Source organism: Aegilops tauschii, chromosome 3 (genome assembly GCF_002575655.3).
Source record: "Aegilops tauschii subsp. strangulata cultivar AL8/78 chromosome 3, Aet v6.0, whole genome shotgun sequence".
Taxonomy (NCBI): domain Eukaryota; kingdom Viridiplantae; phylum Streptophyta; class Magnoliopsida; order Poales; family Poaceae; genus Aegilops; species Aegilops tauschii.
In genome coordinates this window covers 523,282,825-523,300,661 of record NC_053037.3, presented here as the reverse complement: position 1 = coordinate 523,300,661, position 17,837 = coordinate 523,282,825, and the positions used below count along the sequence as shown (strand labels likewise).

Below are 17,837 nucleotides of genomic sequence, written 5' to 3'. Positions count from 1 at the left end.
TCACTAATTATTCGATAAAAATTCTTATACTTCCTACATCCGAAAATACTTGTCAAATAAATGGGTATAAATGGATGTATCTAAAACTAAACTTTACAGACGAAGGGAGTATATAATTTACCAACGAACGATGGTACATGAACTTACATTGTCTCATTTTTAGCCTTTATTTAAGTGGTGATCTAGATAATAGAGAATATAAGTAGATGAAAAATACGGAAAAAAAAAACTACTACACGTATGACATCTGATGTGTCATTTTCATATGACAAACAATTGAAGCGGTTCATTGATCGGTTACGTGGGCTCGCAGCCATCCAGGTAAGCATCGTACTTAAGTCGAACTGAAAAAGGTCACACACGGCGATTCCGTTTAGCCATATTGATGTCTACAGACATCGAACAGATCATAACATCATATGCACGATATTTTTGTTTACCAATCCTCGACTGAAGCGGAACCATAATAATAATCAATATTATAATAATTTCTTGACAACTTGAAAGCACGGAACTTTACACTTTGCCCATGCATGGCGGGAACTCCTACCAAATACATGCCGCACACGATCGAGCATTACAGCTCGCCTTCAGCTGGTGCATGTCGTCGCCTCGCTAGGGTTCCGGGATCTGGAACGGTGGAAAGCCTAAGTTCGAGTTGGAAAGGGTGCAACCACAAATCATATAACTCATACAATAAAATTACTATGTCGCCAGATTGAACAGAAAGCCGAGGCTTAATCGCTAGGCTTTCTTTCTTATCTTGGATATAGGCCCATGAAAAAATACATTGGTGCGCATGAACTACCCTAGACTAAACCATTGTTTTAATAGTCGCTCACGTGTGAATCCTGAAAACACCCCTACTTCGCAATTCATGTCATTGTGTGTAAGATAGTGGTGTTTCAACTTTCATCCTTAATGTCCCACTAGACCATCATGTTGTCATGATCATCTCTCCCCCGTAAACTTTCAATAACCACCGACCTGTGGATCTTAGAAACAACCCTACCCCACAAACAGTCATCGCGTGCAAGATAGTGGCGTTTCATTAATCACCCGCGTGTGAAAAAATCTAGAAACACTCCTACACATAAAAATAGTCGTGGTGTGTAAGATTATGGTGTTTCAACTTTCATCTTTGGTGTCACACTAGACGACCCTATTGGCGTGCACTGCTCATCTCTCCCTCGTAAACGTCCAACAACCACCGGCGCAGGGATCCCACAAACAACCATTGCGTGTATTGTCATGGTAACTCTCTATGTCCGTTGCGGTTCGCGTTTTTGTTGTCACACTACCCACCATGTCGGCATGCGCCGATAATCTCTCCCTCGTAAACTTGCAATACCAACATATTGATCATAGATAGAACACCATCCCGAGAAACGATCATTGCGTGTAAAGATAGTGGCGTTTCAACTTCTCGTGTCTGTAGTGTTCACATTTTCGTGTCATACTAGATAAGCATGCTGACGTGCGTAGATAATCGCTTTCCCGTAAATTTTGCAATAACCACCGACGCGTGGATTCAAGTAACAACCTACCAGCCATAAATATTCATTATGTGCAAGAAAATATGTTTTCAATCGCTGATACATATGTTGCGTTTCATGCTTCCAATGACACAACTGGATAACCACGCCGGTATGCCCCAATCATCTTTTCCCCGTAAACTTCCAATAACCATCGACGTGTGGATGCCACAAACAACCCTCCCCGCAAACAGTCATTGCGTGTGAGACAATTGGTTTTCAACCGTGTGCCCGTAGCAGTTCGTGTATCCGGCGCCACACCGGACCACCACGTTCCGACGGCCGGGACCGGGCTGCCCCGCCGTGAAAGGCAACAAGTAAAGTGGGTGCACGGCGCTGGTGCCCCTAGCGGAGCAAAGAGAGACCTCTCCCGGTCTATAAAACCTTTTCTCTCTCCGCTGTCTGGTCTCTCACCTCCATCTTGGCATTTCCGCGGCTCCGCCAATATAACCCTCCGCCCTCCCTTTTCTCTCTCCAACCACTCCGCCCCGCCCCGCCTCCCTGTCCTGTGCGCCCGTCGCGACAACCATCTGACTAAGCAGCGCCCCGCGCTCGCGCTCCGCGCAGCGGCCCATGGCGCCGGCGGTGGGGATCAAGCGGACCGCCGCGGCGCAGGCCGTCACGGTGCAGGCGCCGCCGCCGCCGCCCGACGCGCGGCTGGTGCGCGAGGCCGTGCGGACCTCCACGATCGCCGAGGCCGTCGCGCCCGCGGCCCTGGAGGCGCCCGCGCCCGCGCTCGAGGGCTTCCTCTGCCTCGAGGAGGTGGAGGGCCGGCGGTGGAAGTACGTGGTGGATGCGGCCCCCGGGAAGGGCAAGGGGAAGGGCCGGGGCAGGGGCGGGTCCGCCGTCCCCCTGGGGGCCTCCGTCAGGGCCGTGCCGCTCCAGTCGCCGCTGCCGCCCGCCGAGGTGAGCCGTTTGGGTGGAATTGCCGCGTCCCGTCGTCTTTGCTGCTGTTGGTTGTGTGTTTTTGGTGTGATGGCTCTCCTCCGCGTTAGGTTTCCGGTTTGATTTGGGGGGAATTGGTTGTGGATTTTGGGCGATTCGGTGTACGCAAGGCGTAGCCATCTGCGAATTGTAGATTATTTGTGCAGCTGCAAAATGTAGATATGTTTTTTCTTCTCAGGATGCACGCTCTAGTTCCGCCCAGGAGTGTACTGTCTTGATACTTTCGAGGCAATTTTATTTTTATTTAGGTGAAACCGGGAGAGTAAATTGTGTCGTACTTCCAGGACTATGACTTTGTTCCTGTAGTACAAAGTTATTTTAGTCCAAGGCAGTATTGTTTTCGCCGTCAAATTTTAGTTGGGACTAAGGTAGTTTGTAGGAAATTTAATATTGCAGTGGACTACACATGCCAGATTAAGTTGTTTGCTGACTGAAAGTACTTTTTAGAATTATTACCTGTGGAAGCTGTCCTCGTCAGTTTATTCTCATCCTTTTTAGAGAAGAAATTGGGATTAATGGAATTCATTTTGGAGTTAAGTTGTGTAGCAGTTGTTTTCAACTACAGTATTGAATAGAGGATTCTACATTGTTATGTGAAGATTAAAGTGCTGCGTGGAGAGTTGAAATCACTCCACATTTATGTTCTATCTCTAATAAAGTACATTGACCATACAGGTTTGATAAATAACACCATTACACACTATGGCTGCAGGAAATAATGGCGTTTGTAAGATCGTATGTTGTGCCTGAAGGGTTTCCAGACAGTGTTACTCCTTCATACGTCCCATACATGACCTGGAGAGCTCTCAAGGTACAGTTTAGAACTTGTGTTCAGTATTCACTGTCTTGATTCATATGTATCATGCTAAGATATGTTCGCTGTTCAGCATTTTTTTGGTGGAGCAATGGGCGTGTTCACAACAAGAACCTTGCTGAGCTCCGTTGGAGTCTCTCAAAGCAAGGTTACCCCGGGTGCCATTGCTATCAATTGGATCCTCAAGGTAAACAAATCATGTCTATTCAAGAATCTATTTGTTTAGGTCATCATCCTTTCTGCTGATTCATTTTAAGGCAAATCAGAAATTTATTACTCCCTGTGATCCATATTAATTGACGCACACCTAGTACAACTTTGTACTGAAGTTGTACTAAGTATGCGCCAATTAATTTGGACTGGAGGGAGTAGAAGAGTTTTTTGCGATAAACTTCATGAACCTGAAGTCTTATCCTTCTAAAGTTATTGGTCATCTGATAGCAATATCTTCTGTTTGGCTGATATGCTCTTCTTTACTTCTTGTCATCAGAAATCAAGCACATATTATTTATTCTAATCATATAGTTGTGATTGTGGTCCTGCTCCAGGACGGTGCTGGACGTGTTGGAAAAATGCTTTTTGCGCGACAAGGGAAGAAGTTTGACAATGACCTAAAGCAGGTAAAACATTTTAAAGCATGTTTACATTTTTTTTACCATCTAGTTATCCACTGTACTTTATTTCCCATTTCTTGGTCCCGTGTGCACGACTAACTGAGACTGATTTTTTCTGTAGCTCCGCTTTTCTAGTGATCTCTTGCTGGAGATAGGCGCTGGGATAGAGTTAGCTACTGCAGCCTTCCCTCAGTTTTTCTTGCCTATGGCTTGCGTTGCAAATGTTGTAAAGGTCTGTCCTCGCCAGTTGTTCAAAGTTGCAGTAATTGGATTTCAAGTACATATACTCGACACTGTTTTGAAAGTATTGATGAAGAACTTCTGTTTTTTCATGCAACATTTTTAGAATGTCGCTGCTGTTACGTCGACCTCAACTCGCACCCCAATCTACAAGGCATATGCAAGAGGAGAAAATATTGGAGATGTGACTGCTAAAGGCGAATCCGTCGGGAACATTGCAGATCTGGTAATTATTAACATGTTTCCTTTGCGCAAGTGGCACATTGATCAGGCATGCAACTGAGTTGGCTGATTTACTCACATAATTTGATGGTGTGACCTGAGCTTTTGGTTGTATGAGTACATGATATCATCTGTTCACTTAATTTAGCAGCAATTCTGACATTATTTTTTTGATTTCACATGAAGCTGGGCACTGGTTTGAGCATCTTTATCACAAAGCGGAACCCATCGTTGGTGACTTCATTTGCCCTCCTGTCATGTGGATATCTCCTGAGTTCATATCATGAGGTTCACTTCAATACTTTATTTCTTGGGTCTTGTTGTTCCCTCTGCAAGTCATATGTTGATACCGAGTTTCTTGCCAGGTGAGGTCTGTTGTGCTGAATACCCTAAACAGGGCAAGGTTTACTGTTGCAGTGGATTCCTTTATTAAGACAGGTAAATCACGGATTTCTGCTTTGATTTTTTTTAAATATTATGCTTTGAATTGTTTTAGAAAATGCAAACGTACTTCTAGAATTGTTTATATGGACAAACCACTGATCTTTATCAGTTATATTAATGTGACCAGTAAAGCGGCACTTATATTTGTGAAATGCTTCCTAAAGCGAAGCCAAATACAGTATTAGGCATAGCAAAGTAAGAATTCAAAAGGCTTTAGAAAAGATTTGACAGGCACCAAGTTCCTTTTGATCAATCCATAACCATGGTGAAAACATGAACTTTTGGTGTGTGTCAGCACAATGGGTTGGACATATTCTCTTCTATCCTTGCACTCTCAGTATTGAGCTCGAAACTGCCATATGGAACTTTTAGAGTTTCTGGAAGTTCTAATTGTGGTCTCCTTTAGACGCATCTTCTGTCTTAATTGCGATTTTATGTAGTACTTGATTCTCCAACCTTTCATGGTACAGGGTATGTTCCCTCGTTGAAGGAAGGAAACTCGCAGGAGACGATATTTATTCATCCTTGGCGGCATGAGCCAGTTTCAATAGGTTTGCATTATGGTTTCTTCTGACTGTGGTCCTTTCGTTGTACATGGAATGTTTTTTTACAGTCTGATACTTTCTTTCAGGATCACGATTTGGAGAAGCATTTCAAGAACCCGTTTCATTTGTTGCCACAAGGCCTTTGTTTGAGGTTCATCCCCAGATCCCTGGCCAGTGGCCACTACCAGTATATTTCCTGCATTCCTTCTTTTGGTATGGCTAATACTTCCTATCTTAATTGCAGGATGAGCGATACATGGTTACATATAACCCAACGAAGGATAAAGTATATGCGTTACTCAAGGACCACGCAAAGCCAGATGACATTCTCAAAGCTGCTTTCCATGTAAGCAGCTGTTTGCGTTGCAGTAATTTTGGCTTTTAGGTGTGTTTGCGGTCCCTAATTGTCCTATGTCCTGATAACGACACTGCTTTACAGGCCCATGTGTTGCTGCATTTCATCAATGTATCACATGAACGGAAGAGGATGAGCTCCAATCGATCAGATCACTACGGGAACCCGCACCCACGGAACATGGATTTCCTGGCACACATCGCAGAATCCTGCAAAATTGTGTCATCCTCTTACGGAACATTCAGGAAGAAAGCTAAAGAACAGGTAACGCTCCTTCTCTTTGTGATAAGTGTGCTATCTACTATCTAGCACTCCCAACCACTTGGACATAATTGTGACAAGCCGCTTGATTGAAACCCTCGGTACATGACTAACCACATTCCTTTTCCTTGCATGTCAGGGTTGGATAATGTCGGAGTCACTTCTTAACCCTGGGAAGGCTCGATTATGCGTCACGAGACCGCAGTGACTTCACTATTTCCATTTACCATCGACTGGATGATACCATCTCTAGCTGTTATTCTAGCTTTTTCGACGAAGATGGGACATGATGCTGATGAGTTGTTGGTAGCTGAACTAACATGTGTTGGAGCCCGGCCTAGGTGTGAACCAGCGAGCCTATCATCTCGTGCAACCCCCTAACCGCTGTATCAACTACACCTGCCGAAATCCGGGGACACCAAGAAGCTGTAAGTCGTAAGTTCTTGCCCCCCTTGACTTGCATTTACACCAGAAATCTGTTGTTGGCCAATCATTTGATGCTTGAGACTTGTCAGGTCGTGGAAAAAATAACGCGGGACGAGATATGCTCGCGCCGAGCCATGCGAAGACCGAGGGCGACCTCCAACTGCTAACTGCATAGGAGTAGGTTCCCTAGAGGGACGTATATTTAAGTTTGCTGGTAGTAGCGTCGCTGTGATGGAGAGGACTTGCTAACTGTATGTAGCCTGTTCGTGAGTGGTGTTCGTCGGCTGCGGAGTCGTTTTCGGAATGTAGGAAGAGCTGTTTCCTTTTTTGTTGACCTGCCGTACTTCGGGATATGGTGTTCGACTGTTCGTCATTCACCTTTGTAGGGCCGCTTGTTGTAAGTTGCAGTTTTTGGGATGGAGAGTGTTTTTATGTCGATGCTTGTACATACTAGTACCTGCTTGTTGTTGTAATAATCGGAAGCGTTTTGCTGTTGAGTTAAATTTTGTGTGATGTGTGGTCTGCGACATGGCTGTGGCCGTCACTGACAGACTAGTGTTTTCCCCTCTCTCTGCCGCTGCAACAGCATTTTCTGGTACTCTGCTGCATCTGCATCTGGGTTAGTACGGCCGATGGAGGCGAAACGAGCTGTCCCCTTTTTGGCTGGATCCTTTTCTTCTTCTTCTGAGTACTAGTAGATGTGCACGTGCAATGCACGTGTTGAGAAAGTTAGTCATAACAATGCGATGATTCAGACAATGTAAAGTTACACATAGTTAATCCACGTTGCTAATTACAGATAGAAGAGAAGGTGTTGTATTTGAACCTGAATTGCTACCGAGATATATATGGCTTGGATTTAGCTCTATGGACCCCGATAAAAGACAGATAGTGCAATTCTATCTCATCACGAGCACCTTCTCTTTCACCATGACAGATCACACAACTCTATTTCTTCAAAACCCATAGTAAGACGTGTAGAACAAAGGTCTTCAAGATAGAGCAAACAAAGGACTTAAAGTTGCAAGAAAAAACTCTAGAACACACAGGCAACTCTGGTTCTTCAAAACGTGCCAAGCTTCTATGGTTACAATTGAGAGCGACTATTTCAGGCTCGAAAAGATTTTTTCTTCAGTCAGTTTTTCCTCCGCCCTCCCATATTATGCATCCAACGGACTGTAACCTTCTTCCTGGCACACGAACGCCCGCACTGCAGCCTCGCCGCCCTGGTCTACCCGAGTTGCCGTTGCTGCCACCGGTCATCCCTCTAACCCACCTCCACCCAAACCCCACAACCCGCTGCATGTCCTCCGCTGACGACGCTGGGACAAGTTGCGTCGTCCCTGCCTCCATCCAGGTCCTAGATCTTCATCTTGGAGACGCCACCACAAGTAGTGTCGTCCCCGCCTCCGTCCAGGTCCTAGCTCAGCATCTTGGAATCGTTGCGGCAGGCAGTGTCGCCTCCATCTCAGCCTTAGCTCCATCTTACCTACTTCTCAAGCACATATCGACAAGCTGAAGGCTCAAAATTCCAGTCACCTGAAAGCAGCCAGTAGGCATTTGGACTTCACGTTTATAAGAGAGAGAATTAGGAGTACATATCGACTGATCGTTACTCTCGATGGTGAGCATGTTATTGATTGTGAACCCATATTAGGCTATTACACAGAGGAATGAAAAAAATCACGGAAAACCGAACTATTATGCAATACTTACCTTATCTAACAAAGATATAGAGAGATTGTAGAAAGGGATAGGACAGTTATTTTTGCAAGAGACTTGTTGTAAATTCCTTAACTTAAAAAACAAAAAAGGGTGGTCAACATTCTGGTGCAGACTTCACGATCCCGACTGATTCCGTTATAGCAACATGATATTCCAAATTTTATCATGATCTCACATATGAGCACAAAAATTAAAATAATCTACTCAAATATCCTAGCTCTAGGTAATACTAAGGTTACATTTTTTATCCTACCAAAATTACATAAACCCTTCCTTTCTAAAAAGATTTAGCATCAGGACATGCGTGCGGTCCCCTTTTAAGATATTAATGTAAATCAATTGATTAACCAGCAATACTCCTATTCTTGGAAATTATAGAAATTATAGAAGTTTATTGGATTTCGGAATTGATTTATCTAGTAAATTAAGATCAGTTCCAAATATACTCCCTCCGTTCCTAAATATAAGTCTTTTTAGAGATTCTACTATAAACTACATACGGATGTATGTAGACATGTTTTAGAGTGTAAATTCACTCATTTTGCTCCATATGTAGTCCCTTCTTGGAATCCCTAGAAAGACTTATATTTAGGAACGGAGGGAGTATAATTCAAGCAAAACATGATTTCACCACAACCATAGTAATTAGAGCAGAAGTTCCTATCCAATCTATCACCCCTATACATACCACAAACTTCATTCAAAATACATACTGCCGAGTGCCGACTCAAAACCATCCAATACTCCTAGTCTTATACAGACTGCACACACTCGTAAACCAAACCCTCATTAAAACAATACATCAACCAGCTATACACCCAAATGTATGTACATATATTTGTACCAGCAATCTGTTGCTAGGTGGTACATATATTTTGGTCCAGTGATGCTCAAGACAGATCAGTGATTGCCCCCATCCTGAAGGAAGTGAACCAACTAAGTAGAGTTTATTCTAGTTTTCAATTTAGGCTTGTGCACAGACCAGCTAATGTTGCTGCTCACCTGTGTGCAAAAAACGATTCGCCTGAGCGGCAAAGGTGTGCTTGGATAAATATGAATTATGGCTTCGTTTTCAGCCTTCAGCTTGACTATAACTCTACTTATTCAGTCCGGAAAAGCTCCCGATTCCCCAAAAAAAGTGCACGTGCATGAAACAAGGATCTAGCAAAAAAACACTTAAATACAGTCAAATTCTGAAAAAAAGGAATAAAAGTATGCAGAAGGAGCAACACATCTCTGTTTATAAGAAGTACACAAACCACATATTTCATATTCAGGAAAGGAAATCAAGATATAAACAAGAAAAAGAAAACATAGGATCCATAAACGTAAGATTCTGTAAATTGATGAGGCAGCACTAACCTCATCAAAACTTTTCCCATCATGAATAGCCCGTTCGTGTCTCTCTTCATTGAGCCGTTTAAAGAGTTGTTCTTCTATATGATCGCTATGCATGGCCCTTGGCAGATCTTTAGCCCCAAGAACAGAATTTTGTGGCAAAGGCATACGTAAGCCATGCTCGATCTCCCAAACACAGCATTTAGGGCAAGTATAGTATGCATTTCATTTTATCCAAGCAACACAAGGACAACAATAAATTGGTGGAGGCTAAAAAAGAGGTTCTCTACTTTGCAAAGCTTGCATATGTAATCATTTTCAGTGTATTCAATCACTTGATACTTTAGAACTTTAGCATTGCTCTGTCAAATGATGGAACATAATAAATAGTTTACACTTTGTAGTGCAATAAGCATATAACTGTTTAATATGCTTACACTATGAACAATGGTAATACCAGTGAAACACGTACATAGCTATGAACATGGATCGATCATTATTGTCATAAATGAAACTTATATAAGAAAATTGCAAACAGAACTTCTTGATAGAACATGAAAATAGATCATTGTAGACTCATGCTTCATAGCTATGAAGCACCGGCGTTACGGATACGGCGATAAGGAAATGGGGATACGGTAATTTCAAGAAACAATAATACGGCGGTATGGTGGGTATATATAAATAATTAATAAAATGGTACGTAAAGAAGAACAAATAATCTATGTGCGAGATGACATGAGATCAAAATACTGCCCCTTTCGTTGCCTTCATGCCTCTTTTTATATCATCAATGACTGAATGACCATTAATTTCCTATATCCTCATAATTGAATGTTGTGTATCTCTGGACTCACTCCTTGGCCAGCACAGCAACAACATCAGGAGGACAGCGGCAGTAAGCAACAACATCAACAGGTCAGCAGCAGCAACAACAATGTCAGTATAAAACAAAGCATAGCTGCATACAAGATGCAAGCATTATACAAATATATACAGCAAAGCAGCAGCAGCTGCAGCAGGCCAGCAGCGACAAGCACCCAGTGACAAGCCAACAAGCATGCAGCGTCAAGCACATACAGCACACACACGCAGCCGGCAAGGCGGGAGGACGGAGGCATGGCCAGGCCGGACTTGGCTGAGTCCCTGTGCAAGATAACAAAGTGAGGCCCTTTGCCGGTTCAAGTGCCTATATTTGTCCTAAATTTTCTTCAATGACTTCCTTTTGAGAATTTATAAACTCACGTGTTAATCTTCTCTTTCTTTGGTTTTTCATGTTACAAATACTTTTGGGATGACATCTTAAAACACAAAGACACGAAACTTGAAAAATCAAACCTGGAGGAGGGAGAGCGACCATGGCACAACACCACATAGGCGTGAAAGAAATCTAGCACCGAACGCTTGCCGATGGAGTAGTACTGCTATACAGGTCTTCTCTGAAATTAGTAGTACTGATTACTGACCCTGATTGATGTAACATGTATTGACCTTGATTGCTGGAATTAGTAGATAATGGAGTAGAGTAACCTTCTCTTGCTCTCTCAAGTGGAGCATATGGAGAATCAGTACAGCCCAAAAAGAAGTAAAGCACAAATTAGATCGGATACAAAGCAAAGCAACCTGCTCCGCTTATAGAGGAGGATCTTTTACTGACCAATGCAAATTAGAGAGTGAATCATAGGGATCAACAAATCACTGATGGCTCGGTGATTGCTCGCACCGGCTGCACATGCCCAGGCCAGGGCCTAACCGGAGGAGAGCAGTTACCTTGCCGGCGACGGTGCGGATTTCAAACCGGCAGGGGGAAGAGGGATCCGCGCCGCCGCGCCGCGGGCTCGTGCGTGGCCTCGTTCGCCGGCGGCCGCCACACATGCGCCCACTTCGTCCTTTGGGAGGAGACCGGTGCGGCCGGAGAGGCAGGGGGAGCGGGCGCCGCCGCGCCGCGGGCTTGCGCGCGGCCTCCATGGCCGACCCAAAAGAGCTCGACCACGCCTCCCCTTGTCTGCCGGCGGTGGCCGCACTCCTTACCGGCTCCGGCTTCCAGTGCACGCCGCTCCGGGCCGCTCTGGAGGTTGTCGCGGGGAGAGTGCCCGGGAGGTTGTCGCAGGGCAGTTCGGCTGAGGATTGGGGGTTGCGTCATTGTGGGAGAAGGGAGGAGGCGGCGCTGTTTTCCTCGATCTGGGGAGAGAAAGAAGGATCGGGGAGGCACGATTCAGTTGGAATCGGCCTGAAAATTAGGGAGCTGCCAGCGGAATCAAGGGCGCGATTGTTTCCCTCGTGCGGGCGTGGGAACGGCAGAGTTTTCGTTCGCCCTGTGAACATGTCCTCTTGTTTAATAGTAGTGTAGATTACTTAAACAGCATTCGGACTTTGAAATCTCAGCCGGCACAATATGCGGGATACAATCAGGTGGGGCATAAAATCACATCTTACAAAGTTCATTGCTAACCCCGCGCTTTAGCTAACTTGTGAGCAGCTCCAATAGCAGAGCGCCTAAACCAGCAAACCTGAGCCTCAAAATAACCCAGGCTTGATCCCTCTATGATGGAGCTCGTCACCGACCGCAAGACCATTACGCATCACAAGCCACATGTGTACTTTGACCTCGTTTGTAGCATGAGTGTCCCAAAGGGCCAGCCATCCCCTGTGCTTGCTGACCGACGAGGAAGATCCCGTCCGTCCGCTCTTCACTCTGTTCACAGATGCGCTGATCTTACGGTGAATTGGCCGTTTTTGGTACAAGTCCATGCAATATAGCCATTCGTCCCCAGCCCGCCAATAGCGGTTTACCTTGGCATCATCACAGCTGAACATGTGCGCCAGCTTCTCACTGTCCCAAGCCCAAGCCGTGTCGTGTGCCGTGAGAAGGTCGCCAGCATGAGTAATGCCCTGCTCATAATCCTCGCCCAAAGGCCTGAGGCTCCCATTCCTCACGATCCAGTTATCACGAAGAATATTTATCCGGGAACCGTCCCCTATCCGCCTGCCCATCTCGACGATATGGCTCAATGTCGCATTTTCCTGTTGGTCGTTCTGGTCGTTGAGTTATACTATTGGGGTAGTGAGCATGCACGTGCAATGCACGTATAACCATGAGAAGAAAAAAAAACTCCTGTATAAACATACTTTTTACATGTAATACATAGTATGTGGATTCTGCAAAGAGGAAGTTACTTCCAGGGCATGAAGAGAATGGATTCTGGCATGTAGTACTGCTAGTTAACATGGCGAAGAATTATACTACAACACTTTTATATTTCTTTATGGAGGGAGTATTTGTTATCAGACTGATACTGCAAAAGACTTGTCAATTTACATGGAGCAGGGCAGCCTAGAACCAAACATAGTTACTGCTAGTTGTTGCTATTCACAGAGATTTTTCACGGCTTCTGGTGAAGAATGAAGTCACTAAACCGGTGGAAATAAAAATAATAGGAGTGGTTATTTTGGGATGCAGCATTTCTTTCATAGTAAGCTCCGGTGCAAAGTGCGGTTAGGAAATTCTCATTCTTATTTGGTTAGCTTTGGGGACATGTAGCCAATTCATGCACAAACCAGTGACAAGGAACATAGTAAATAAATAAATAAATAAAAGCATATCGCCATATCACATATCATTTGAAAATTGCATTATCTAATTGAACTAAAAGATCTGACCGTAGTGGGACTTTTGTCAAAATGACACATGAGCCATCATCTCATCTCACGGAACCTCAAAATGTTAAAATATTTATATCTAACCATAACAAATATCATTTGAAAATTGTACTATTTGATTGAACTACAAAAACTGCGAGTAGTAGGATACTAATGGACTTATAAAATCGACACGACACTCCTTTACAATTATGATAAACACCTTTTACTTTTGTTTCACCTTTCATATCCCTCGCATGAATGATGAACCTGCATACATTGCCTTTAAGAGAGATGCTTGAAAATGAAGGAAACGGGAAATCTTGAATTTTGTTGCCGACACCATGACTCGTTGGTGAAGATGTGCCATGGCCAATCCAGTTCTGGTATGAATCCATAGTCCACACTTTTCCCTATGATCCTAAGCCTGAAACAGAAAAATAAGGAGTCCATAGTCCACACTTCTACATCAGTTTTGCACAGGACTAACTGGAGCTTGTGCGTGATTCTATTTGATTGCTACAGTAGCAGAGCAAAGAAAATGAATACAACATGAGAAAATCAAATACTTGCACTTATTTACTGTATATTGAGGTGCTAGACATTACACTAAAAATTGTCCAACAAAATACAATAGAAAGGTTGCTCAAAATAAACAGTATGGCATGATGGCATAGAGGAATGTCACATAAAACTATAGTAAGCCCTGCAGTTCAGTTTCTATGATTCTCTAATACTGAAAGCAAGAGCCAAATATCACTGTATAGTTCTCTCAGAGTAATAAAATGGCGGGCTCGCTTCAACATCCAATCTAAATGCATGCGTCTCACTTAGAATTGCTACATGATCAAGTAATTATGCATGTGTCCTTAGTTGTCCAGAATACAGGGGGCTCATGCCTATTAGAAATTGAATTGGCAAGATGTAGAGCCACCTACTTGCCAACACCTTCAAATGTGACATAAAAATACAGAATAGAATCTTCATGAAACAAAGATGCGGACAATACTGAAACAAGAAAACGATCGAGTTTCTAACAGACTCATCCATTCTTCACCATAGGTGGAGTCTTCTCAGTTTTTTTTATAATAATTGTTAGATGCTGAAAGGATTAAGCCATCTTAGTGTTAAGGCCTCTAGGGCATTTAAATTTGGTCTCAGTTAAGAAGATTAGTCGAAAATGATGCACAATCAGTACTCCCATCAGATTTCAAGTACTCTTGAATTAGTTGACACTAAAAATTACTATAGCACAGTATGGATTGGATTCTCTTTTCATTTTGAAGTTAAACTGTTATCAGCATATATGCAAAGGAAGTTCACACAGATGAACAAAAAGTTAAATTTTGTTTGCGAATTTGCTATGTACTAAAGTGCATGCAGTGCACCTATAGAGTCTGAATCAAACTAAGAGCCCATAGTTAATTAGCACCACCACCACTTTATTACGGAAAAAGGTACCACCCAGTGGATATGCCTGCTCTTCTCATTGTATTTGAGTACATCATCTTACCATCCACTCCAAACACACCGAAATAGACTCTGAATTAAACTAATGTCGATAAGCGTGAAGACAGCCTTGCTGCGGAGGAGGGCCAGCTGCATCGTGAGTTGCGCAGCGTGGCGGGCGGGTGATCTACGCCGCAGCGGAGTTGGACTCGGCGGCCTGCAAATGCAGAGGAGGAGGCTAGCATACACAAATGGATCGATGTGCGCCTAGTTGGTTAGTCTTCTGCAACTAAAAGGTGAACTGGATTGTTAGAAATTATGTGAAAATGCACACGCACCAAATCCTAACGAAAATTGCAAGGCTGTTGAAAGTACACAAGATCCAGTATCACACATCAGTTCAACATGAGAAGTAAATACACCGAGTTGAACCGAGGGACATTAGAATAACTACAGACACAAAATTCAGTTTCAGAATTGCAATATATGAACTTAACAGGAATTCCAGTCGTACCACATAGACTTCAGTTTTTGGCACACGGGTATCAAATAAAAACGCACAAGACTTGAAATTGCCTTTGTGAGAACAGAAAGCAAGGAATTTACCGGTGACTCTGCGATGAAGGTGCGGCAGGGCCATCCCGTGGTGTTGCTCCCGACATCAAGCGGCTACAGCCATGTGCCACGCGATAGGCTGAATGGCGGGGCCGACTGACGAGTAACACGAGGGAGGCAGACAAACAGAGCCGGGTCGGGCACCGTATGCCACAGGAGAGGCGAGTGGGCGGGGGCCGAGGCTAGTGGCGAACGGGCCGGCGGGTGAGGCATGGCAAGCGGCAGGAGCCATTTGAACAAACTGTTTTACAAATTACTGTAATGACTAATCGACATATACAAAAGCAATTGACATGAACTGCACAGCGGACTCTGTTCTGTATGTTTCTGAGTAGAAAGGTAACAAACAATCAAAGAAAATGCAATTCTAAGTTAATCCTCACTATTTTTGTTACTATGATTTTTAAGCACAATGCTAACAGGCTACGGAACATACAACTATTAGCTGAAAGTATTTTCTTTCTTCTTCCCTTCACTCCCAAGAGATTAGTGGATGAACAGAGGACTGACAGCAAGTCCCCCATCTGACACTCTAAGCTCAAGCGGCACAAATTCGTCAGTAAAACGCCATAGACACAAATCGAGAAGCGCGTGCTCACCAGATGGTTGGCCAGGATGGCCTTGGCACCCTTCGCCATGAGGAACTTGATGGACAACACGGAGGCGCGGATGCAATTGTCGTCGGTGATGTTCTGGCTGTCGTCCAGCAGAATGTTCAGATCGGCACGAAGGAACACCTTCTTCCCCCTGAGGTCCTTGTCGCCCAGGGTGCCCACGCTCCTCTTGGTCGCCATTTCCCCCTCAGTCTCCCCTTCCCCTGCACCAAATCCGATGCCATAAACATCAGAATAATCTGCAGAGGAACCAGATTCAGACGACCGGATATTTACCAGGCAAGAGATCAATCGGGTTAATGCTAATTGAACATCACATTTCTTCCATTGGAAAGTGAGTTCATGAATCCTTGTGAAGATTTTGTGGGTGTTCTCTACTACACTGAATTCAAAATCTGCAAAAATAGAAATGAATTTTGTTTAAGCTGCAGGTGTGTAACTGAAGAACCTCATCTTATGACGGAGGGGTCACTTATCCGGTGTTGCAGCTGAAGCCGCCTACTCGACAGGCGACTTCTCTGCCTGCGCCATGGCTTCCTGCCGCAATTGGCGGAACGCGGCAACGACGGTAGGAAGGGAAGCATTATCGCCATGGTCTCGACGCGCTCCCTTGGGCTCGTGACGCCCATCGTGGTGGAGATCGTGAAGCCGGCGACGTCGCACGGGAAGCAGAGACGCGTAGAGAGGAGGATCTGGGAGACTGCGGCTGGCAAGGCTTCTGGTAGGGACCGCGGGGCAGGGAGAGCACAATGGAGGAGGTGCAACGGAACCTGGTGCCGCGCGGAGGAACGCTGACAGCTGCTCCATCGCCGGTCGGTTGGATCTACAGCCACACGGCTGATGTCCATCGCGTGGAACTTCTCCCGGAGCTGAGCCGCCTCTGCGTGGTAGCGCTCGGAGAGGGGAGGCCCCGTGGCTTGATGCATGTCCGGGGCGGTTGACTCTGGCCCGGCCGCGGCCGCTGTAGTTGTTGCGCCCACCGCGGCCGCCGTAGTCGTTGCCGCCCTGTTGATAGCCTCAGCCGCGTCCGCCATCACGAACCCCTTTGTAGCCACGGGCGCGGCCTCCACCCTCACGGCCGCCGCCTTGTTTGGCCCGTCCTCGGCCACGACCGTCGTCGTCGTCGGCCCCTTGGTACCCACGCCCTCTTCCACCGCTGCTATCACCCACTCCTTGGCGGCGCAAGGTTGCTGCGGATCCGTTCTTTCTGATCCGGGGCCTAAAGGAAAAACAATCGGGGAGCCACGATTCCCGTGGAATCTATCCGGAAATTACGGAATCGAGGGCGGGGATCGGGAACGCGGAGGAAGAAAATTGGCAGACCATTGCGCGTCTGCTCGGCGGAACATTCGATCTGGAACGTTGATTTGGATGGCAGACTATCGGCGCAATATGAATGGTAGGATGTGTTTAAGTTGATTTAATCAGAGGGTTCTGGTTATCCCGTGTACACTTTGTTGTGTGGAGTTAGGAGAGTTTATATTTGCTCTTTTAATAGTAGTATAGATTAATAGTAGTATAGATATAGATATAGATAGATATAGGTTGGCGCAGTTGTGGCGGAGCCTTCTCTTTGAACTTTGGTTATTCAGGCTTGTCTTTGTAGGTTTGTGAGGAATAATGAGGTTTGATTGATGGTCCTTTTATGAAAGTAAAAACTACTGAAATAATAAATCCCGAACGTTCGGATTTTAAGCATAGCAATCCGAACGTTTTTTATGGCAACCGTAGTTGACGCCAGGTGGCAAGTTTAAGAGTGATTCTAAGAGTGGCATTTTTGGAGGCTACCTTAAGCTTATATTTCAGGTTCGGAGCAAGAAATTAACAAGGAAAAGTCATCGGTGTTCTTTGGTAAGCATTGTCCTGTTAGTGTCAAAAATCGTGTGAAGGCTCAACTGGATATTTTCAACGAGACGTTTCATGATTCTTATCTGGGTATGCCTATGGATGTTGGAAGATCTCCCACAAGCACTTTCAAATTTCTTCCGGATAGGGCGCGTCAGAATATCCATGGCTGGTCGGATCGGCCGTTGTCGAGAGCAGGAACTAAAACTTT

At 44.9% G+C, this 17,837-nt stretch overlaps 1 protein-coding gene and 2 long non-coding RNA genes across 4 annotated transcripts; 1 reads left to right on the top strand and 2 right to left on the bottom strand.

The window, feature by feature from the left end:
• The first annotated feature begins 1,952 nt into the window (after nt 1-1,952).
• On the top strand, nt 1,953-6,904 carry LOC109757991 (protein root UVB sensitive 6). Of its 2 annotated transcripts, none has more exons than XM_020316835.4 (14): nt 1,953-2,441; nt 3,193-3,291; nt 3,368-3,481; nt 3,843-3,914; nt 4,030-4,140; nt 4,255-4,374; nt 4,557-4,658; nt 4,736-4,808; nt 5,285-5,365; nt 5,446-5,510; nt 5,604-5,705; nt 5,799-5,978; nt 6,115-6,403; nt 6,491-6,904. In XM_020316835.4, the coding sequence occupies exons 1-13, from the start codon at nt 2,109-2,111 to the stop codon at nt 6,181-6,183; spliced, it is 1,521 nt and encodes a 506-aa protein (XP_020172424.1). In that variant the 5' UTR covers nt 1,953-2,108; the 3' UTR covers nt 6,184-6,403; nt 6,491-6,904. The 2 variants fall into 2 exon arrangements, with proteins under 2 accessions (XP_020172424.1, XP_020172423.1); XM_020316834.4 differs by having other exon boundaries at nt 6,115-6,410.
• A 428-nt stretch (nt 6,905-7,332) lies between these two features.
• On the bottom strand, nt 7,333-11,744 carry LOC120976909 (uncharacterized). Its single transcript, XR_012205519.1, has 4 exons — nt 10,803-11,744; nt 9,489-10,610; nt 9,129-9,287; nt 7,333-7,940 (listed from the first exon to the last, which is right to left on the bottom strand). It is a non-coding gene; the product is annotated as an uncharacterized lncRNA (long non-coding RNA).
• A 1,391-nt stretch (nt 11,745-13,135) lies between these two features.
• On the bottom strand, nt 13,136-17,154 carry LOC109757992 (uncharacterized). Its single transcript, XR_002231701.4, has 4 exons — nt 16,058-17,154; nt 15,767-15,984; nt 15,159-15,408; nt 13,136-13,530 (listed from the first exon to the last, which is right to left on the bottom strand). It is a non-coding gene; the product is annotated as an uncharacterized lncRNA (long non-coding RNA).
• Nucleotides 17,155-17,837: the final 683 nt, after the last annotated feature.